Below are 20,960 nucleotides of genomic sequence, written 5' to 3'. Positions count from 1 at the left end.
CTCACTGAGTGCTGCGTTGTGCCCTTCTCCCTGAGTGCTGCGTTGAGCCCTTGTCCTGGAGTGCTGCATTGTGCCCTTCTCCCTGAGTGCTGCGTTGTGCCCTTCTCCCTGAGTGCTGCGTTGAGCCCTTCTCCCTGAGTGCTGCGTTGAACCCTTGTCCCGGAGTGCTGCGTTGTGCCCTTCTCCCTGAGTGCTGCGTTGTGCCCTTCTCCCGGAGTGCTGCGTTGAGCCCTTCTCCCTGAGTGCTGCATTGTGCCCTTGTCCCGGAGTGCTGCGTTGAGCCCTTCTCCCTGAGTGCTGCGTTGTGCCCTTGTCCCGGAGTGCTGCGTTGTGCCCTTGTCCCGGAGTGCTGCGTTGTGCCCTTGTCCCGGAGTGCTGCATTGAGCCCTTCTCCCTGAGTGCTGCGTTGTGCCCTTGTCCCGGAGTGCTGCGTTGTGCCCTTGTCCCGGAGTGCTGCGTTGAGCCCTGCTCCCTGAGTGCTGCGTTGAGCCCTTGTCCCTGAGTGCTGCGTTGTGCCCTTCTCCCTGAGTGCTGCGTTGAGCCCTTGTCCCGGAGTGCTGCGTTGTGCCCTTCTCCCTGAGTGCTGCGTTGTGCCCTTCTCCCTGAGTGCTGCGTTGAGCCCTTCTCCCTGAGTGCTGTGTTGTGCCCTTGTCCCGGAGTGCTGCGTTGAGCCCTTCTCCCTGAGTGCTGCATTGTGCCCTTGTCCCGGAGTGCTGCGTTGAGCCCTTCTCCCTGAGTGCTGCGTTGTGCCCTTGTCCCGGAGTGCTGCGTTGTGCCCTTGTCCCGGAGTGCTGCGTTGTGCCCTTGTCCCGGAGTGCTGCGTTGAGCCCTTCTCCCTGAGTGCTGCGTTGTGCCCTTGTCCCGGAGTGCTGCGTTGAGCCCTTGTCCTGGAGTGCTGCGTTGAGCCCTTCTCCCTGAGTACTGTGTTGTGGCCTTGTCTCGGAGTGCTGCGTTGTGGCCTTGTCCCGGAGTGCTGTGTTGAGCCCTTCTCCCTGAGTACTGCGTTGTGCCCTTGTCCCGGAGTGCTGCGTTGAGCCCTTCTCCCTGAGTGCTGCGTTGAGCCCTTGTCCCGGAGTGCTGCGTTGTGCCCTTCTCCCTGAGTGCTGCGTTGTGCCCTTCTCCCTGAGTGCTGCGTTGAGCCCTTCTCCCTGAGTGCTGCGTTGTGCCCTTGTCCCGGAGTGCTGCGTTGAGCCCTTCTCCCTGAGTGCTGCATTGTGCCCTTGTCCCGGAGTGCTGCGTTGAGCCCTTCTCCCTGAGTGCTGCGTTGTGCCCTTGTCCCGGGGTGCTGCGTTGAGCCCTTCTCCCTGAGTGCTGCGTTGTGCCCTTGTCCCGAGTGCTGCGTTGTGCCCTTGTCCCGGAGTGCTGCGTTGAGCCCTTGTCCCGGAGTGCTGCGTTATGCCCTTGTCCCGGAGTGCTGCGTTATGCCCTTGTCCCGGAGTGCTGCGTTATGCCCTTGTCCCGGAGTGCTGCGTTGTGCCCTTGTCCCGGAGTGCTGCGTTGAGCCCTTCTCCCTGAGTGCTGCGCACTCCTAAGCACCTCTCACCCACCTGGCTCTCCATCACGGGATCGGGTCATTCTCACAGGTTACAAGTGAAGCCAGACACATTGGGGACGCAACTGTGAATATTGAAGATATTGGAAGAACTGCTCACATTGACTTTTCATCAGCCAGCAAGATGAGTAGGCCAAACAAACAGCAAAAGCACTAGCCTATGTCAATCTACTATCCCGCATTGTACAAAAGTCGACCTATTCTATTCTGTGCAAGAAATAAATATTCCAAACATAGTCTTAAGCAGTTGTGAGATGCGATAGATCCCAAATTAATACAACCACTAGCATCAAAACACATTTTTTACACAATGTGGCTGACGCAACAGATTAGAACATTTACCTTAAAATGTTGATAAACTATTAGGCTATTTCTTCACATTATAAGCACAGCAATGTGCAGATGGTAGTAGGCCATAAGCACTGACTGTTCCACTGACTGTTCCATTAGCGGGAAAACACCATGACCGCAAATACGATTATGCATGTAATGCTTTTATTATAAAGGCGCATTTTTATGGTGAAAACAATCTTCCCCAAACTTGAAACTCACACGCTGCTTATGTATCCCAGTTAGACTCTAAACCCCCTGTAAAGCGGATTAATGTGCTTCATTTTAAGAAGTTATTTGGCCACTTTAGTTGTGATACAAACCTTGTGATACACACCATGGGCTAGGCTACAAGAGGTGTGCGACTACAATTAGAAAAAGTTGTACAAAAAAAAGTGATAGGCTAATATTGTCACCCATCAGACTATTCCTGATTTAATCTTGTCTTTACATATACTAAATAATATATGTGTGACATTTGTTATGATATAGAATGGACCATTAATATGCACCTGTCTCGAAACAGGGGCAGTGAGAAAAATGACAAGTCATCTATGCACTGGTCTCTCATGAAGTGTTTGATTAGGATTTCGAAGACATTTGCATTGATTAGAGCAGGGGTGGGCAATTCCAGTCCTCGAGAGCCTGATTGGTGACACAGTTTTGCCCCAGCCCCGGCTAACACACCTGACTCCAATAAACACCTAATCATGGTCTTCAGTTTAGAATGCAATCTGATTAATCAGCTGTGTTTGCCAGGGTTGGAAGAAAAAAAGTGTGATGCCAATCAGGCCCCTGAGGACTGGAATAGCCCACCCCTGGATTAGAGGGACAATAGAGTGCAGAGTACCAGGCAGTTAGCAAGTTTGGTAGGCTACTAATGACCATCAGCAGCATCAGAGTTTGGAGAAGCCTAATTACCAGTGACTAAACGCTCACAAGGAATTTGAATGCCTTCATGACTCTTGACCGCCGGTGTGGCATTAATACGGTCACCACAGCCCTCTTACAGATTACAGAAATGTAAAGGTAATTTCTGACTGAGCCAACATATGCAGTGTTTAAAGTGAATGCAGTCTCTCTAAAGGGGAAACATTGCCTTCAAATTTCAATCACACTGTAAAGCTGAACTTCTGTGATGTGGATTGAATAGAGCCCTTAGTCGCCAGAAGTTAGGTGCACAGGGGATTACAATTAGCCTGATCCCAGATCTGCTTGCGATGTCTTGCCAACTCCTATGGTCATTGTTTGGCGTGACAACATACAAGTGGCAAGACAGCACAAAAAGTTAAAGTTTCCATGCTAGATTTCCATAGAGGTGGTCAGATGTTATAGGTGCAAGGGGTTTCAATATCTACAGATAATCTGATCATGGATGGAGAGAAGGATTAGGATTGACACCTGGAACCAAACTCAATCTGAGAGATTATAAAAATCATTCAACATGGTTTATATTTTTTAGCTATTAATTTCATTCAGGTATTAAAATGAACATATCCAGGAATAGCTTTACTATGGGAGGGTGAACACTGTCATAACACTGTCATAACAATGAAATAGCGATGACATAACTTTTACGTTGAGAGATGGATCAGCAGAGTTGGATCAGCAGAGTTGATTATGTTCATCACCGTTACCAGGAAACTGTTAGACTGGGCCCTCTTATGATGCGTTACAGACTCAATGCAATGAACCAAGGGAACCAAGCCCAGCTCTGACACAGTGGAGGTATCTGTTGTAATGCCATTACTGACAAAATTCCCTGGTTTCTATGGCAACATTTCAATATTGTATCAGTGTTGTTCTCTCTCTCTCTCTCTCTCAAAAAAGGGTTGATGCATTCCAGCCACACCCATGACAATTTAAGAGCATCAACACCATGGAAGTGAAGTGCCTTTTTTTGATATTATAGGGACGTTTTTATATAACCTATTTTGTTGTTGTAGTGTGGACAGTTACATTAGAACTTTAAAAAATATATATACTTTAAGGAAAACGTTTACATATAATTGTTGTATTATTTGTATGTAGACATTAATAAATGCATTTTTATAACTTTCTGAATATTGTTTTCATTGGTGGGGGGGCTGCCCCCTGTCAATTATTGAGTGTATATATACAGTGCTGTCAGAAAGTATTCACACATGACTTTTCCCACATATTGTTGAGTTACAAAGTGGTATGAATGAAATAGATTTATTTGTCTTTTCTTTTGTCAACAATCTACACCAAATACCCAGGCGTTGCACACCTGGATTAAACAATATTTGCACATTCATCTTTTTAAAAATTCTTCAAGCTCTGTCAAGTTGGTTGTTGATCATTCCTAGAATGCCATTTTCAAGTCTTGCCAAATATTTTCAAGACGATTTAAGTCAAAGCTGTTACTAGGCCACTGAGCAACATCCAATGTCATCTTGGTAAGCAACTCCAGTGTATATTTGGCCCAAAGGTGAATTTGTCTCCCAGGGTCTGTTGGAAAGCAGAACTGGGTTTTCCTTTAGGATTTCTCATTTCTTTTTATAGTAAAAACATTCAAGTCCATGCCGAAGATAAGCATAGACATAACATGATGCAGACACCACCATGCTTGAAAATATGAATAGTGCTACTCAGTGATGTGTCATGATGGATTTGCCCCAAACACTTTGTATTCAGGACATACATTTTTTGCAGTTTTACTTTCGTGCCTTTTTGCAAACAGGATGCATGTTTTGGAATATTTTTTATTCTGTACAGGCTTCCTTCTTTTCACTCTGTCAATTAGGTTAGTATTGTGGAGTAACTACAATGTTGTTGATCCATCCTCCGTTTTCTCCGATCACAGCCATTAAACTGTTTTAAAGTCACCATTGGCTTCAAAGGTGAAATCACTGAGCGGTTTCCTTCCTCTCATGCAACTGAGTTAAGGATGCCTGTATTTTTGAAGTGACTGGGTGTAATTGATACACCATCCAAAGTGTAATTCATAACTTCACCGTGCTCAAAGGGTGGAGCAGCGGTCTAAGGCACTGCATGTCAGTGCTAGAGCCATCACTATTAGACCATGGTTTGATCCCGGGCTGTATCACAACAGGTTGTGACCGGGAGTCCCATAGGGCGGCGCACAATTGGCCCAGTGTCGTCCGGGTTAGGGAAGGGCTTGGCTGGTGTAGGCCATCATTGTAAATAAGAATTTGTTCTTAATTTAATTGCCTAGTTTAAAAAAAAAGGATGTTCCAACGTCTGATTTTTATATTTTTACCCATCTGCCAATAGGGGCCCTTCTTTGCAAGGCATTGGAAAACCTCACTGGTCTTTGTGGTTGAATCTGTGTTAGAAATTCACTGCTCGACTGAGGGACCTTACAGATAGTTGTATGTGTGGGCTACAGAGATGGGGTAGTCACTCTGAAGGCGGTGTAAATTATTGCTTATGTCCTACATATATATTGGCCCACAGTTTTTTTACAACAAACATTTTTATATAAACTCAGCAAAACAAGAAACGTCCTCTCTCTGTCAACTGCATTTATTTTCAGCAAACTTAACATGTGTAAATATTTGTATATTTTGAGACCTGGGCTCTTTACTGGCCATGGCAGAACACTGACATCACGCACAGAATGAGCAGTATGGCTGGTAGCATTGTCATGCTGGAGGCAAGGGGACCACATGAGGGAGGAGAATGTCTTCCCTGTAACGCACAGCGTTGAGATTGCCTGTAATGACAACAAGCTCAGTCCGATGATACTGTGACACACCGCCCCAGACCATGACGGACCCTCCACCTCCAAATCGATCCCGCTCCAGAGTACAGGCCTCGGTGTAACGCTCATTCCTTCGACGATAAACGCGAATCCGACCATCACCCCTGGTGAGACAAAACTGCGACTCGTCAGCGAAGAGCACTTTTTGCCAGTCCTGTCTGGTCCAGCGATAGTGGATTTGTGCCCATAGGCGATGTTGTTGCCGGTGATGTCTGGTGAGGACCTGCCTTACAACAGGTCTACAAGCCCTCAGTCCAGGGATTGTGCGTTTAACCTGGGCAGTTGTTGTTGCCATCCTGTACCTGTCCCGCAGGTGTGATGTTCGGATGTACCGATCCTGTCCGTCCTGTCTCCCTGTAGTGCTATCTTAGGCGTCTCACAGTACGGACATTGCAATTTATTGCCCTGGCTACATCTGCAGTCCTCATACCTCCTTGCAGCATGCCTAAGGCACGTTCACGCAGATGAGCAGGGACCCAGGGCATCTTTTGGTGTTTTTCAGAGTCAGTAGAAAGGCCTCTTTAGTGTCGTAAGTTTTCATAACTGTGACCTTAATTGCCTACCGTCTGTAAGCTGTTAGTATCTTAACGACCGTTCCACAGGTGCAGGTTCATTAATTGTTTATGGTTCATTGAACAAACATGGGAAACAGTATTTAAACCCAAAATTCTCTTTGAAAGACAAGGTCCTGAAAAAGGGACATTTATTTTTTTCTGAGTTTAGTTATCTGCTTTTAGTAAGATTGAAGAACATACTTTGATAAGGGAGATGTTGTGACAGGGAATCTTTTCCCCTGGGCGCGGTTCTTCCAGAAGAGTTGGGAGTGGCCTAATGAAAAAGGGAAGGTATAAAGGAGATCATAAATATGTGTGTGTGGATTCCTGCTAGAGCTGTCTAGCTGTCACTTCAACAACCAAGCAACAACCTGGTTCTACAGTGTTACATCTGAGAAGACCAGTGAATAACAGGTAACGTTGTATTAATTTATGTCTTGAGACTGAGTTTGAGATTGTGTTGTCCCATTGGTTTAGAGTTCTTATCCTATTTTTATTGTTTTACTGTACACTGTGATGCAATTTTAAATTCACTTGAAATCAAGCTTAGCTCCAGATGTGCAGAATCATATTTCATGATACATAGAAGGGGAAAAGGGATACCTAGTCAGTTGCACAACTGAAAGCATTCAACCGTAATGCGTATTCCGCATTTAACCCAACCCCTCTGAATCAGAAAGGTGCGGGGGGCTGCCTTATTCAACGTCCATGTCATCAGCACCCAGGGAGCAGTTAATGTTGGGGGTTAACTGCATTGCTCAAGGGCAGAACGGTAGATTTTTCCACCTTGACGGCTCAGAGATTCGAACCAGCGAGCTTTCAGTTACTGGCCAATGTGCTTAACCGCTAGGCTAGTGAGGGAATATTCCAATTAAGTTTTGGCTGATCTCTGACACTGGTTAGCCCTCCCCAAAAGTTGGTGCTTGCTCTTCTCTGCGGCCGAGCCAATTTAGTTCTGGGCTAAAGGTTGATGTTATCCGACTTTAGAGTGTGCTATGCTGCAGTCCAAAAGTTCTCCTTTGGCCAACCAACCTTCTGCAGTGTGAAAGGTCCTGGCATATAGAGTGAAACAAACCTCAATTTTGGCAATTATTCTCTATGAGAGAGACATGTTCAGCAAGCTGTTTGAAAACATGTTTTAATTATTGTAAAGAAATATTTGTACTGATCTATGGAATGTTCAAAAGTAGAAAAATAATATATATATATAACTAAGAACTCTAAGACGTTACCGCTTGAATGTCCCATTCTGAATGACAAAGAAATATACAAAGCAAATATGTTAGACTGAATTGTTGCTTCTTAACGTAGCTGCTGAGAAAAGGTAATCAACTTATTTGGGCAGGACTGCAGTTACGGTTTGGAGGCCTATTATGGGATGGGAGCCGATCTTATACTACGCATCCATATCATAATTGTGGTCATGTTATAGTCTATAAGACAAAGACAATGCACAGCAAATGCAAGACTAGCCTGAGGGCAGGTAATCAGGTTATGATGTAATTGGTGAGTAGCTATCTGTGGAATCTGATGTGCCAGGAGGAGAGGACAGTCACTTGTGGCAGAATGATTACAGACAACGGATTCACAGTTCCATACACATTCTTCACAAAGGGCTTTATTATGCAATAGATGCCATATTGTGTCAATTTCCTCCAAGTATTACAATGGTCTTTACTCCAGTGTTACAATGGTCTTTATGGTGACCTTCGACCTTCATACTCTGTCTATGAGTAGGGACTTGGTCTACAATAATACAGAGATGTTGTAAGCCAATTTGAATTCACCAAGGAATGTTTCCAAACTCCTGCTTATTTTGTCTGAGCTGTCAGTTGGTACTTTAGAGGAGAGGGGGACATGACTGTCCCTCTCTAATGTCCCTTAGGATAAGCTGGTATAATCAGGGATGAAACTGGGGGAAACGATGAACTTGAACTGAATGCCCTGATGATCTGACCGTGGTGATTTGCTAGTGGGATTTTTTTCTGCTGTTAGGGGACCATGGCTACAACACTGCTTCCGTTTCTGATGAAGATAAAAAATCGTAGTGATGCTGTTCTCTCTTTACTTACAGATACTATGGAAGTAAGTACCTCACCTCCTCCAACCTCTACACTGACAACTAACGGCTGAGAACTATCCCTGAAAGGAACTGTCTCAGTATTCTTGAAATATTGTGTGGAAATAGTCTGTCTGTGTCTGTATGTATAGGAGTGTGTGCATGAGTGTTGGTGCCAGTGTGCACGTGTGTATCGTTGACGGTGTGTGTGTGTGTATTAATCTTGACCCCCTAGCTCTCTGATGCTCTGTGTGGCTGTCCGTCCTCTGGTTATACCCCCCAGGGAAGCAATGGTATCTGGCCCAGTCAGAAGCAACCAGGGGGTCTTGTCTGGTCGACACAGCCTGGCCAACAGCCCACCCAACCCCAGGCCATGCCCTGCTTTCCTGGACAGCCCAGCACCCCCTGCTGGCCTGGTCCACAACCATCCCAACCAGCCCCAACTCCGGCTCAACCTCAGCCAATGCCCTGTTTTCCTGGGCAGCCCAACACCCCCTGCTGGCCTGGGCAACAGCCATCCCAACCAGCCCCAGCTCCAACCCAAAACTGGAACTGGCCTGGTCCGCAACCATCCCAACCAGCCCCAGCTCCATCTCTAAACTGGCCTGGTCCCCAACCACAACCATCCCCAGCCCATCCCTGCCAACCATGCTGGCCTGGACCCCATCCCCAGCCTCCCCAATTCCAGCCTCAGCCTACACCCCAGCATTTTCAACCTCAAGGCCCAGCTCTGATTCAAGCCCAGGCCCAGAGTCAGCCTAGTGTCCCAGGGTGGCCAGTCCCAGGCCTTAGCCCAAGCGTTAACCCAGGGTCTGGATGGCCATTAGGCCCTGTTCAGGACACAGATGGCTTCACACCTGCTCCACAGTGGAATCCGACACCAGCTGGACTGGTGAGAGACAAGGAGGGAGGGAGGGAAGGATTTTCAATATCAAATCAAATGTTATTGGTCACATACACAGGGTTAGCAGATGTTCATGTGAGTGTAGTGAAAAGCTTGTAGTTCCGACCATGCAGTAATATCTAACAAGTCATCTAACAATTTCACAACAGTGGATGTGGATGGAAGGAGGACATTTGCAATAAATTGTGTTGGTGTGAAGACAGAGCCATATCCTAAATGTCAGTGTGTTGTGTTGGTGTGTAGAGCGTGCCCTACAACCTGAACCTACAAAGAGGCATCTACGACAAGATGATGATCACCATCATGGGCCGGGTCAAACCAAATGCTAAGCAGTGAGTTCATCAACTACCATAGTCTACTATGGTCTTTGTTGTTTACTAGGAGTATTAAGATCCCGGAGAGACCCAGTGAAAGCATTGGACGTTAACATACGTGTCATTTTGTAAAGTTGATTGTTCTGAATATGTCAGCTGCCTTCGTCGGATGACAGTGGCTTGATTTTACTGTCTAATGTCTTGGCCTATCCTATTATCAATCTGATCAATTAAACATCCTTTTTTGATTCATTTTTTTTTGGGTCGTATCCCCCTCCAGGTTCACAGTCAACTTCCTGCGAGGTAAAGACATCGCCTTCCACCTCAACTCTCGGTTCAGTGAGGGGGGCAAGCAGGCAGTGGTGAGGAACACCAAGGTGGGAGAGCGCTGGGGGAAGGAGGAGAGGCACACACAGGGAGGCTTCCCCTTCATGGCAGGACAGTCCTTCGAGGTCAGTGGGAATATTCTTTACAGCAGTGCAATTGTAGCCCCTACTGTTCTAACTAATAAATGGAACATAGAAAAGTGTGTTTGCTATCATTAATTAGCATAGAACGTAGGTTAGTTGTTTTTATTGATCTCTACTAGTTAAGGTTAGTACAGGGATAAAGTACTTTAACTAAAGTAGGTTATAGATTAGCACTGTGGGATATCCTCTCTCTGAAGCATTGTCTGTGAGTCTATGTGTTGTTGAGTGTCCGGAAAGAAGTCAGATGTACCTTTCAGGGATCTTTATCGAACCAGGCTATTTTGCAAAGCCAATCTGGCTTAAAGCTGCAACGTCACTTTTGGGGCAACCCGAACAAATTCACATACAAATGTGTTATAGATCTGTCATTCTCATTGAAAGCAAGTCTCAGAAGCGGTAGATCTATGCACTATTTCTATGCTTTTAGTTCTGTATAGCAGCTTCAAACAGCTGGAAAAAAAACAATACTTTTGCTTTTTTGAAAAGATATTTCAAAGTGGTTTAGATGCAGAGGTGGTCAGTGGCACCTTAATTGGGGAGAACGGCTCGTAGTAATGAATGGAACAGAGTGAATGGAATGGTACTGAACGCATCAAACTCGTGTTTGATTCAATTGCAGCAGTTCCATTACAGCCATTATAATGAGCTGTGCTCCTCTCAGCAGCCTCCTGTGTTCAGATGGTACAATGATTCTCTTCACTATACTTGCTTGTTTTGTCACAAACTGAAATGAGGCAAACTATTAGAATTTTTAGCAACCAACATAGTCTTTCCTTTCCTTTCAGATGAAGATTCTGGTTACATCTGGGGAGTTCAAGGTGGCTGTGAACAGAGCTCAGCGGTTTGAGTTCAAACACCGTGTCAGAGAACTCAGCCAGATCGATCGCGTCAACATCCTCTATGATGTCATCCTCACCTCCATCAACGTAGACACAATGCCATGACACCCACGACATCTATATACAGTATATAGCACCCATCAGAGGCTACATGCATAACATGGCATCAATCTGCATTTGTCTTTACACCCGTTTTATGATGATGATAATGAGCTGTACACTTAAAACCACATTAATTCCCACTAACAAACACTCCATCTGCAAATGTGTGTAATGTTAAAATGCCTAAGAATTCAACACTGCCATTTCATTGTAATTCTTATATTTCATATAACTATTTTCTGTTGAATGTCTATATAAGTATACATACTTTATGATTTTGAACTGACTAAAGATATCAGTAGGTACAGAACATCTCTATATGAGAGGATTCAGCGTCCTTCAGGGGTCGTTTTTAGAATCTAACCAGCTGGGTTAACCTTTGCCACTGTAAATCAGTTGGTAGAGTATGGCGCCTGCAACGCCAGGGTTGTGCGTTCGATACCCATGGGGGAACAGTATGGTAAAAAAGTATGAAAATGTATGCACGCACTACTATAAGTCGCTCTGGATAAGAGCGCCTGCTAAATGACTAAAATGTCAATGTAAAATTGTATGAAATAAAACCATTAAATTGAACGAAGTTACCTTTAAAATATTTTTTATTGTATCAGACCTCTCATACAACTGCAATATCAAGACAAGTTTGACAGTCAACTCGATGCACACAAACAAATCACATTCACACAACGCTCACAATAAAACCAGGGGAAATAGACATTAAGCATAGATTCAAAAACATGTGGAGTAAGACAAAAACAGTATGATCATTGAGAAAATGCAGTGGCATTCCACAGATACAGTGAATGTAAACATGTCTACCCTTGCCGTGCAAGTTATAAAAAAAATAGGAATTCACAGTTAAAAGGATAAAACCAGCATAAAGGATTTATGGTCACTCCATTTTCTTAGGAAAAACGCATGTCATTTTCTCCCCTCAACTGTGGACAGGACATCACATTTGCCCACAGTGCAGTCCCAGAATAAATACATTTTTTCCTTCATTAATCCCTACAGCCATTCAAAATCAAATACAAATCCAATCACAGTTTATTTGTTATGTGCAGGTGTAAAAAGTACAGTGAAATGATTGCTTACAAGTTCTTCCTCAACGTTGCAGTAGTACTGAGTCATATAAAAGAAATACACACAAGACATTTTTAAAGTACACATGAGAATCTTAAATGTAATTCATTCTTAACTCATTTGTCCTTAACTTCTCTATGAGGAAGTGTCAGGTTCTCATTGTTCTTATGATTTGTTGATTACCGAGCGATTCCTGCCTGTGTGTATTTTCATATGTGTAATACGCATTTAATTCATATGCATGTCTGCATCTTCTGTGTATGTATCATTTTTAGATCTTGTTGTCCAGTCTCTTCTCCACTGACTTTAGTAAGAGCTCAGAATACTGCTGCAGGAGAGCCAATGTCCTGTCCCCCTCACCTTTGACCCCTACCTCCCCTCTCATTGCTACCTCCCCCCTGAGCCCTTTACTTCTATGTACAAGGTGAGGTAGGGAGTCTAGTTCAGTCTTTACTGTTCCCAGAGCCTCAACCAGAACCGTCTCCATCTCCTGCTGCTCTGCATTGACCTCTAACCCACTGCTCAGCACCTGGAGAGAAACATGACATACTTTATTGTAAACACACAAGGTATAAACACACACAGACCCACACCCACACCCACGTGCCGAATACAACAGGTGTAGACTTTACAGTGAAATGCTGACTTACAAGCCCTTAACCAATGCAGTTTTAAGAAAAACATTTACTAAATAAAAGTTAAAAATAAAAAAGCAACAATGTGGAGGCAGGGGGCACCGGTACCGAGTCAAATGTGCAGGGGGCACCGGTACCGAGTCAAATGCACCGGTACCGAGTCAAATGTGCAGGGGGCACCGGTACCGAGTCAATGTGCAGGGGGCACCGGTACCGAGTCAATGTGCAGAGGGCACCGGTACCGAGTCAATGTGCAGGGGGTACAGGTTAGTCGAGGTAATATGTACATGTAGGTAGAGGTAAAGTGACTATGCGTAGATAATAAACAGAGAGTAGCAGCAGTGTCAGAGGGGGTGGGGGGGTGGGGACAATGCAAAAAGTCTGGGTAGCCATTTGATTAGCTGTTCGGGAGTCTTATTGCTTGGGGGTAGAAGCTGTTAAGAAGCTTTTTGAACCTAGACTTGCCGTGCGGTAGCAGAGAGAGCAGTCTATGACTAGGGTGACTGGCATCTTTGGCAATTTTTAGGGCCTTCCTCTGACACCGCCTGGTATAGATGTCCTGGATGGCAGAAAGCTTGGCCCCAGTGATGTACTGGACCGTACGCACTACCCTCTATAGCACCTTGCGGTCGGAGGCCGAGCAGTTGCCATACCAGGCAGTGATGCTCTCGATGGTACAGCTGTACAACTTTGAGGATCTGAGGACCCATGCAAAATCTTTTCAGTCTCCTGAGAAAATAGGGAAATAGGCTTTGTCGTGCCCTCTTCACGACTCTCTTGGTGTGTTTGGACCATGATAGTTTGTTGGTGATTTGGAGAATGGCGGCATGCTCTGTCCCCCTTTTCTTGTTGTCTACAATCATCTCTTTTGTTCTGATCATGTTGAGGGAAAGGTTGTTGTCCTGGCACCACACTTCCAGGTCATTGACCTCCTCCATATAGGCTCTCACCGTCGTTGATGATCAGGCCTACCACCGTTGTGTTGATGGCAAACTTAATGAGGGTGTTGGAATCGTGCGTGGCCACGCAGTCATGGGTGAACAGGGAGTACAGGAGGGGACTAAGCACGCACCCCCGAGGGCCCCAGCTTTGAGGATCAGCATGGCAGATGTGTTGTTCCCTACCCTTACCACCTGGGGGCGGCCCGTCAGGAAGTCCAGGATCCAGTTGCAGAGGGATGTGTTTAGTCCCAGAGTCCTTAGCTTAGTGATGAGCTTTGAGGGCATATGGTGTTGAATGCTGAGCTGTAATCAATGAACAGCATTCTGATGCATGTGTTCCTTTTGTCCAGTTGGGAAAGGGCAGTGTTGAGTACAATAGAGATTGCGTCGTCTGTGGATTTGTTGGGGCGGTATGAAAATTGGAGTGGGTCTAGGGTTTCTGTGATGATGTGAGCCATGACCAGCCTTTCAAAGCACTTTAGGCTACAGAAGTGAAGGTCGGTAGTCATTTAGGCAGGTTACCTTGGTGTTCTTGGGCACAGGGACTATGGTGGTCTGCTTGAAACATGTAGGTATTACAGACTCGGCCAGGGACAGGTTGAAAATGTCAGTAAAGACACTTGCCAGATGGTCAGCGAATGCTCGGAGTACGCGTGCTGGTAATCCGTCTGGCCCTGTGGCCTTGTGAATGTTGACCTGTTTAAAGGTCTTACATCTGCTATGGCGAACATGATCACACAGTCCTCCGGAACAGCTGGTGCTCTCATGCATGCTTCAGTGTTACTTGCCTCGAAGCATGCATAGAATTAATTTAGCTTGTCTGGTAGGCTTGTGTCACTCCGCAGCTCGTGGCTGGGCTTCCCTTTGTAGTCTGTAATAGTTTACAAGCCCTGCCACATCCGACGAGCACTGGAGCCGGTGTAGTACGATTCGATCTTAGTCCTGTATTTATGCGTTGCCTGTTTCATGGTTCCTCTGAGGGCATAGCGGGATTTCATATACTTGTCCAGGTTAGAGTCCGCTCCTTGAAAGCGGCAGCTCTGCCCTTTAGCTCAGTGCAGATGTTGCCTGTAATCCATGGCTTCTGGTTGGGGAATGTACGTACGGTCAACTGTGGGGACAACGTCATCGATGCACTTATTGATGAAGCCGGTGAGTCTCGGAACATTTTCCAGTCTGTGCTGGCAAAACAGTCCTGTAGCTTAGCATTTGCATCATCTGACCCCTTCCGTATTGAGCGAGTCACTGGCACTTCCTGTTTTAGTCTACAAGCAGGAATCAGGCCATATAATTATGTTCAGATTTGGCGAATGGAGGGAGAGGGAGCGCTTTGTATGCCTCTCTGTGTGTGGAGTAAAGGTTGTCTAGAACAGTGATTGAGGGGGGGGGGGTCGCAACTGACTTTACACAACGTTAGCGCTACACAGGCGTGCATGCACTGCATGGCTTATTGTTGCTGACTTTACACGTGCAGCGCGTCCGCAGTGATGAAATGGCTAGCTACGTTCAGACTCAAGAGGGTTTTCACACCGCACATACTCACTGACCAATACAATAACGTTCTCACCCCACACACACACACACTGATACATTGAAAATGTAATTCTGCAACATTATTTGGTTTTAAATGTGACACGTCCATTCAGATAATACAGATCTTTTTGAGCTAGTTGATTGACAGCTACCAATGCAAATGTGTTCTGCAGGCATTGCACATGTGGATAGTTAGCTGTCACTTATGTCATGTAGGCTAGCTGTCAGAGTAAAATCATGGACAAGTTTTTAAAACATGCAGCTTCCTCGACAATGGAAGCTGCAGTAGATGACAACAACTAGGCAGACAACCCAGTCCCTATCAAGAAGAGAAAATACTGCCCCGGACTTCAAATGTGGTTTTATATAAGAAATAGAAGGCAGGCAGGGTGAGTGTAGACCACTGTGCGTCCTATGCAACGAGCTGTTCGCTAATGAGAGCATGAAACCCTCCAAAATGAAAAGGCATCTGGACACCAAGCATCCAAGCCACAAAGATAAGACAGCGGACTCTAAAAAAAAAGTAAATATATGGAGGCCTCACAAGATCCATTGAAGAGCGTATGCAAGGTACAAGAAAAGGTACTTTGCGCATCATACCTTGTGGCCCAGCGCATTGCTAAGTGCAACAAAATCAGAATCATGCTACCGTTCAGCACTACCTATCGGTGTGAAAGTGGCTTCTCTGCTATGGCCGTGCTGAAAACTAAAAGCAGAAAAAAACTGGACAGCCAGCATGACCTCCAAGTTGCCCTGTCAACCATAACCCCAGACTTCAATAAACGTATCAAACTGAAGAAACACCCCCAGTTTTCCCACTGATAAGCCACACACACAATAAATAAACAAACAGGCAAATTAGTTATTGTTCAGTATGTTAATTATCATTGTTAATTTATTCTGATATTCATATTACATTTTATTGAACTTACACCAAAAAAAAAAAAATGTAAAAAAAAAACTTTTGAAGGTTGTGAAACTATTCATACAGTCCATAATATTTGGTAGCGACTCAATTGTCGTCCCCAAGCAAAACCACTTGAGAACCACTGGCCTAGAGTTTTTTCCCCCTCTTGTTGCACATGTAATATGCTGGTAGAAATGAGGTAAAACACATTTAAGTTTCCCTGCATTAAAGTCCCTGGCCACTAGAAGTACAGCCTCTGGATGAGCATTTTCTTGTTGGCTTATGGCTTTACACAGCTCGTTGAGTGCGGTCTTAGTTCCAGCATCGGTTTGTTGTCGTAAACAGACAGCTACGAAAAATATAGATGAAAACTCTCTTGGTAAATAATGAGGTTTACAGCTTATCATGAGATACTCTACCTCAGGCGAGCAAAACCTTGAGACTTCCTTAATATTTGATTGTGCGCACCAGCTGTTATTTACAAATAGACACAGACCGCCACCCCTTGTCTTACCGGAGGCAGCTGATCTTGCCAATGCACGGAAAACCCAGCCAGTTGTATATTATCCATGTTGTTGTTCAGCCACGACTCAGTGAAACGTAAGATATTACCATTTTTAATGTCCCGTTGGTAAGATAGTCTTGAAGGGAGCTCATCCAGTTTATTCTCCAAAGATTTCACGTTGAGGTGGGTAACCCACTCGCCGACAAATTCTCACACGGCACCTGGACCTGCGTCCCTTGTATCGCCGTCTGCTTTTCCTGTGAATGACGGGGATTTTGGCCTGGTCGGGTATCCGGAGTAAATCCTTCGCGGCCAACTCGTTAATGAAAACATCTTCGTCCAGTTCGAGGTGAGTTATCGCTGTTCTGATATCCAGAAGCTCTTTTCAATCATACAAAATGGTGGCAGAAACATTATGTACAAAATAAAATACAAAAAAACAAACACAAAACAGCACAGTTGGTTAGGAGCCTGTAAAACGGCAGCCATCTCCTCCGGCGCCATTCTTCCAGGACATGGACCCACACACACACCCACACCCACACACGTTTTACTATCCTTGTGGGGACCAAACAATTGATTCCTATTCAAAATCCCATGTTCCCTAACCCATAAACCCAACCCTGAACTTAACCCTAACCTTAACCCTAAATATAACCCTTACCTAACCCTAATCTTAATTGTAACCCCAACCCTAACACCGAAGCATTTATCCTGGTGGGGGGGTGCCGGGTAAATGTCTCCACTTGTTTGAATGTTCCTTGTGAGGACTTCGGGTCCCCCACAAGGACAGTAAAACCAAACACTCACACCAGACTGACCGTGGTATAGAGCTGGGTGGCTCTCCTCACACTGTTGTGCAGCTCTGCTACAGCCCGTCTACAGATTTCCACAGTGACAGGGGGATCTGTGGTAGAAAACATACATTCTGGTGTCTCATAATCATTGAGGAGCTGAGAGTAGTAAACACAAACATGCTACAGTGTAACACACACACACACACACACACACACACACGTAATGAATACAACACACACAAAAGGTAACACGTTATGGATGCATTGGTGTGAGTTAGTCAATTCGAGACAAACAGCACATACAAATAGGCAAAGGGAAGGTTTGAACGCTGGAGGCATTAAGCTGACTCACCGTTCATGCAGCAGTGTTGACAGTAGGAAGGGACAGTAACAGATGGACAAACAGGCCAGAAAGCACACAGACACTTATGATGAAGAGAAGGGTGAAGCGGAGGTAGAGAGATGGAGTGACGGAGAGGAAGAGTGGCGGTGAGGATGATAGAGGAGCGTCTGCGTCGATTCAGACCTGGCTGGGGGTCGAAAGTCAAGGTGTTGGCCTGGACCGACACTAGAAGGGGCGCTCTACACACCGCCTCCTCCAAATCTGGAGCACTGAGAAGGGAAAGGAAAGGTTTCACGGGGAAACTTTGAGAGTTTGGAATGTATCATTGTATTTAGGGGGCTCCGCCCTCAAACGACACCTTAGTCACCAAATGTTTGAATACTTTGTTTTCTAGCCAAACATACTGCACTATGAAGAATTTATAAGGGTGCTATTTGAGTGTATCCTAAGTAAATAGACTACAGTTTACCTCTCCGAGTGCTTTATAGGAAGTGAGGTAGGTGAGACGGACACCAGCTGGACGTTACCCCGAAGCCCTTGCATCTGGGCCGTAGTCAGGGAGAGGCGTTTACCGAAGGCTGCAGGGACAGACAGCCCCAGGTTGATTAGTATCAATGCCTTTAAGTTCACTAAACATTCCTTTAATCAACACTTTTCAGTATCTATAACATCCTCAATACAACATGTAAAAAAATCTCATTTGCATACTTGCTTTGTGATGATGTCCTCTAATAACCTTGAAACTTTACAAAAAACAATTCTGGCATACTTTGGTGTTGTTTCCCGAGGGCAAGGTCTCTCGTCGGGGAAACAGTCCAATCAGGTTGCGGTTTGGTCTCCGGGCAGAGGCTGCACCGAGGGCTGAGTGGCTGTTTGCTGGGCAGGGGAATGCGGGAGGGCTGGATGCTCAGGGACAAGCTGGGATTGGGTGAGACTGTTGCACATGGAGGAGAAGGGGAGGGACCAGGGAGAGGACAGGGAGAAGGGGAAGGGAGAGAAGAGGAGCGGGAACAGAGAGAGTGGGAAGAGGGGAAACCAGGAGAGGAGGAAGTGAAGCGGGGTGGTTCAGCCTCCAGTAGCCCACAAAAAGGCTTCCTGCTCTTGGGGCTGTTAGGTGTGTTTCTACTCCCTCCACTACCATCCTCCAGGCATTGTGTTGTTAGGGTAGCATGGCAGGACAGTAAGCCCAGATGGAAGCCCTCTACCAGGGATGCAGAGTGGCTGGTCTTGGCCATGGAGCTGGTGGTGGGACTCATGTAGTCGCAGGGGGATCTGAGCTTGGGGATTTCTGAGGGCAGGCAGGAGACAAGAGAGGGGGGAGGGGAGGTAGAGGAGGGAGAAGGGAGGCAGGAGTGGGCTTTGGAAGGGTGTATATCGAGGGGGAGGTGCTGGGGGCGAGGGCACATCTCTCCTCTACCACTGGAGGGGTTTAGGGAGCGGGGGACTATGGGGGGGGGCAGGTCCAGGATCATGAGACAGTAGAGAGGATAGAAGAAAAACAGAATGCTGCTTATTGTCAATTAGACAACCAATGTAATGTAAACTATTTTTTAAATGTCACATGTATATACTTAGACAGGTGTTTACTGATAAGCCATCAATCTTGTTTTGAGATCATGTGGCTTGTGCTGTACTCCCCCTCTGAGGTTAGATTATTAATATGTACAGTATTATAATGTATGTGCTGTACTCCCCCCCCGAGGTTAGATTATTAATATGTACAGTATTATAATGTATGTACTCCCCCCTGAGGTTCGATTATTAATATGTACAGTATTATAATGTATGTGCTGTACTCCCCCTGAGGTTAGATTATTAATATGTACAGTATTATAATGTATGTTCTGTACTCCCCCCTGAGGTTAGATTATTAATATGTACAGTATCATAATGTATGTGCTGTACTCCCCCCTCGGAGGTTCGATTATTAATATGTACAGTATTATAATGTATGTGCTGTACTCCCCCCGAGGTTAGATTATTAATATGTACAGTATTATAATGTATGTGCTGTACTCCCCCCTCGGAGGTTCGATTATTAATATGTATGTGCTGTACTCCCCCTCGGAGGTTCGATTATTAATATGTACAGTATTATAATGTATGTGCTGTACTCCCCCCTCGGAGGTTCGATTATTAATATGTATGTGCTGTACTCCCCCTCGGAGGTTCGATTATTAATATGTACAGTATTATAATGTATGTGCTGCACTCCTCCCCCCTGAGGTTAGATTATTAATATGTACAGTATTATAATGTATGTGCTGTACTCCCCCTCTGAGGTTAGATTATTAATATGTACAGTATTATGATGTATGTGCTGTACTCCCCCCTCGGAGGTTCGATTATTAATATGTACTGTATTATAATGTATGTGCTGTACTCCCCACCTGAGGTTAGATTATTAATATGTACAGTATTATAATGTATGTGCTGTACTCCCCCCCCTGAGGTTAGATTATTAATATGTACAGTATTATAATGTATGTGCTGTACTCCCCCCTAAGGTTAGATTATTAATATGTACAGTATTATAATGTATGTGCTGTACTCTCCCCCCCTGAGGTTAGATTATTAATATGTACAGTATTATAATGTATGTGCTGCACTCCTCCCCCCTGAGGTTAGATTATTAATATGTACAGTATTATAATGTATGTGCTGTACTCCCCCCTCGGAGGTTAGATTATTAATATGTACAGTATTATAATGTACTGAACATCAGTGACACTGAGCAACTCACCCTCTGTGGCCAGGTTCTGTACAGACTGGGTCTTCTGTAGTCCAGCTGCTCTGTCCAGCAGGGCTGGAGCTCTGGCCAGGGGGCTTGACATCCTCCACAGATGAGCCCCAAGAGGCCTCTTCTTCTGGGGGTGTGAACGTAGCACAGTGCCCCTTTCTGGAGCACACATCTCCAGTCTGACACAGGGAGGGAAGCTTCATCAATCAATCAAATCATATTTGCCACAAATATATGATAAAATAATATTTTTACTTGCAAATATTTCTCACAAGTGACTTAGTCCCCCCCCTCTCTAAAGCTACTCACTTTGTCCCCTCCTGCCCTCTCGCAGGGGTCATGGGCCTCTCCCGGTCTTCGTGGCCCTTCCCCTGGCCCCCCTCCATCAGTGGTCTCACCTTGGACACCAAGGGCCCCTGCTCCCTCTCATGGGCCTTGGAAAACAGAGGGGTTCTCCTGTAGAGAGGACATCACCTGGTTACAGTGTACAGTCCTGTACTAGACAGGGTGAAAGCAACACTAGACAATTTAAAAAAAGCTTTGTTGGTGTTGCGTACATGTGAAAGTGTAAATGGGCTTCCATATGTATGTGTGTAAAAGTCTT

The 20,960-nt window shown here is 45.4% G+C and overlaps 2 protein-coding genes across 5 annotated transcripts in view; one reads left to right on the top strand and one right to left on the bottom strand.

Moving 5' to 3' along the window:
* The first annotated feature begins 6,522 nt into the window (after nucleotides 1-6,522).
* On the top strand, nucleotides 6,523-11,478 carry LOC115107993 (galectin-3-like). Of its 2 annotated transcripts, none has more exons than XM_029631836.2 (6): nucleotides 6,523-6,598; nucleotides 8,259-8,269; nucleotides 8,479-9,135; nucleotides 9,391-9,479; nucleotides 9,742-9,913; nucleotides 10,717-11,478. In XM_029631836.2, exons 2-6 carry the CDS (start codon nucleotides 8,264-8,266, stop codon nucleotides 10,873-10,875), a joined length of 1,083 nt encoding a protein of 360 aa, XP_029487696.1. In that variant the 5' UTR covers nucleotides 6,523-6,598; nucleotides 8,259-8,263; the 3' UTR covers nucleotides 10,876-11,478. The 2 variants fall into 2 exon arrangements, with proteins under 2 accessions (XP_029487696.1, XP_029487697.1); XM_029631837.2 differs by having other exon boundaries at nucleotides 8,527-9,135; nucleotides 10,717-11,477.
* LOC115107992 (mitogen-activated protein kinase-binding protein 1-like) overlaps nucleotides 11,454-20,960 on the bottom strand; it is a 44,651-nt gene continuing 35,144 nt past the window's right edge. For 2 of the 3 annotated variants that reach the window (XM_029631834.2, XM_029631835.2), the window contains 7 exons: nucleotides 20,666-20,812; nucleotides 20,360-20,535; nucleotides 18,386-19,060; nucleotides 18,086-18,194; nucleotides 17,626-17,885; nucleotides 17,298-17,383; nucleotides 11,454-12,484 (listed from right to left, as the gene is read on the bottom strand). In XM_029631834.2, the coding sequence (XP_029487694.2) occupies nucleotides 12,227-12,484; nucleotides 17,298-17,383; nucleotides 17,626-17,885; nucleotides 18,086-18,194; nucleotides 18,386-19,060; nucleotides 20,360-20,535; nucleotides 20,666-20,812 (1,711 nt within the window). In that variant the 3' untranslated portion in view covers nucleotides 11,454-12,226. The remainder of the gene's footprint in view (nucleotides 12,485-17,297; nucleotides 17,384-17,625; nucleotides 17,886-18,085; nucleotides 18,195-18,385; nucleotides 19,061-20,359; nucleotides 20,536-20,665; nucleotides 20,813-20,960) is intronic. The other variant, XM_065008897.1, reaches the window with a different exon arrangement.

This window comes from Oncorhynchus nerka, linkage group LG24, assembly GCF_034236695.1.
Source record: "Oncorhynchus nerka isolate Pitt River linkage group LG24, Oner_Uvic_2.0, whole genome shotgun sequence".
In the NCBI taxonomy this organism is placed as follows: domain Eukaryota; kingdom Metazoa; phylum Chordata; class Actinopteri; order Salmoniformes; family Salmonidae; genus Oncorhynchus; species Oncorhynchus nerka.
This window is presented reverse-complemented; position numbering and strand designations above follow the sequence as displayed.

What these genes read in the sequence shown, in the direction of transcription:
- LOC115107993 (XM_029631836.2), top strand. An exon ending in GTCAAACCAAATGCTAAGCA is followed by an intron (nt 9,480 to 9,741) that starts GTGAGTTCATCA and finishes ATCCCCCTCCAG; the next exon opens with GTTCACAGTCAACTTCCTGC. An exon ending in TGGCAGGACAGTCCTTCGAG is followed by an intron (nt 9,914 to 10,716) that starts GTCAGTGGGAAT and finishes CTTTCCTTTCAG; the next exon opens with ATGAAGATTCTGGTTACATC.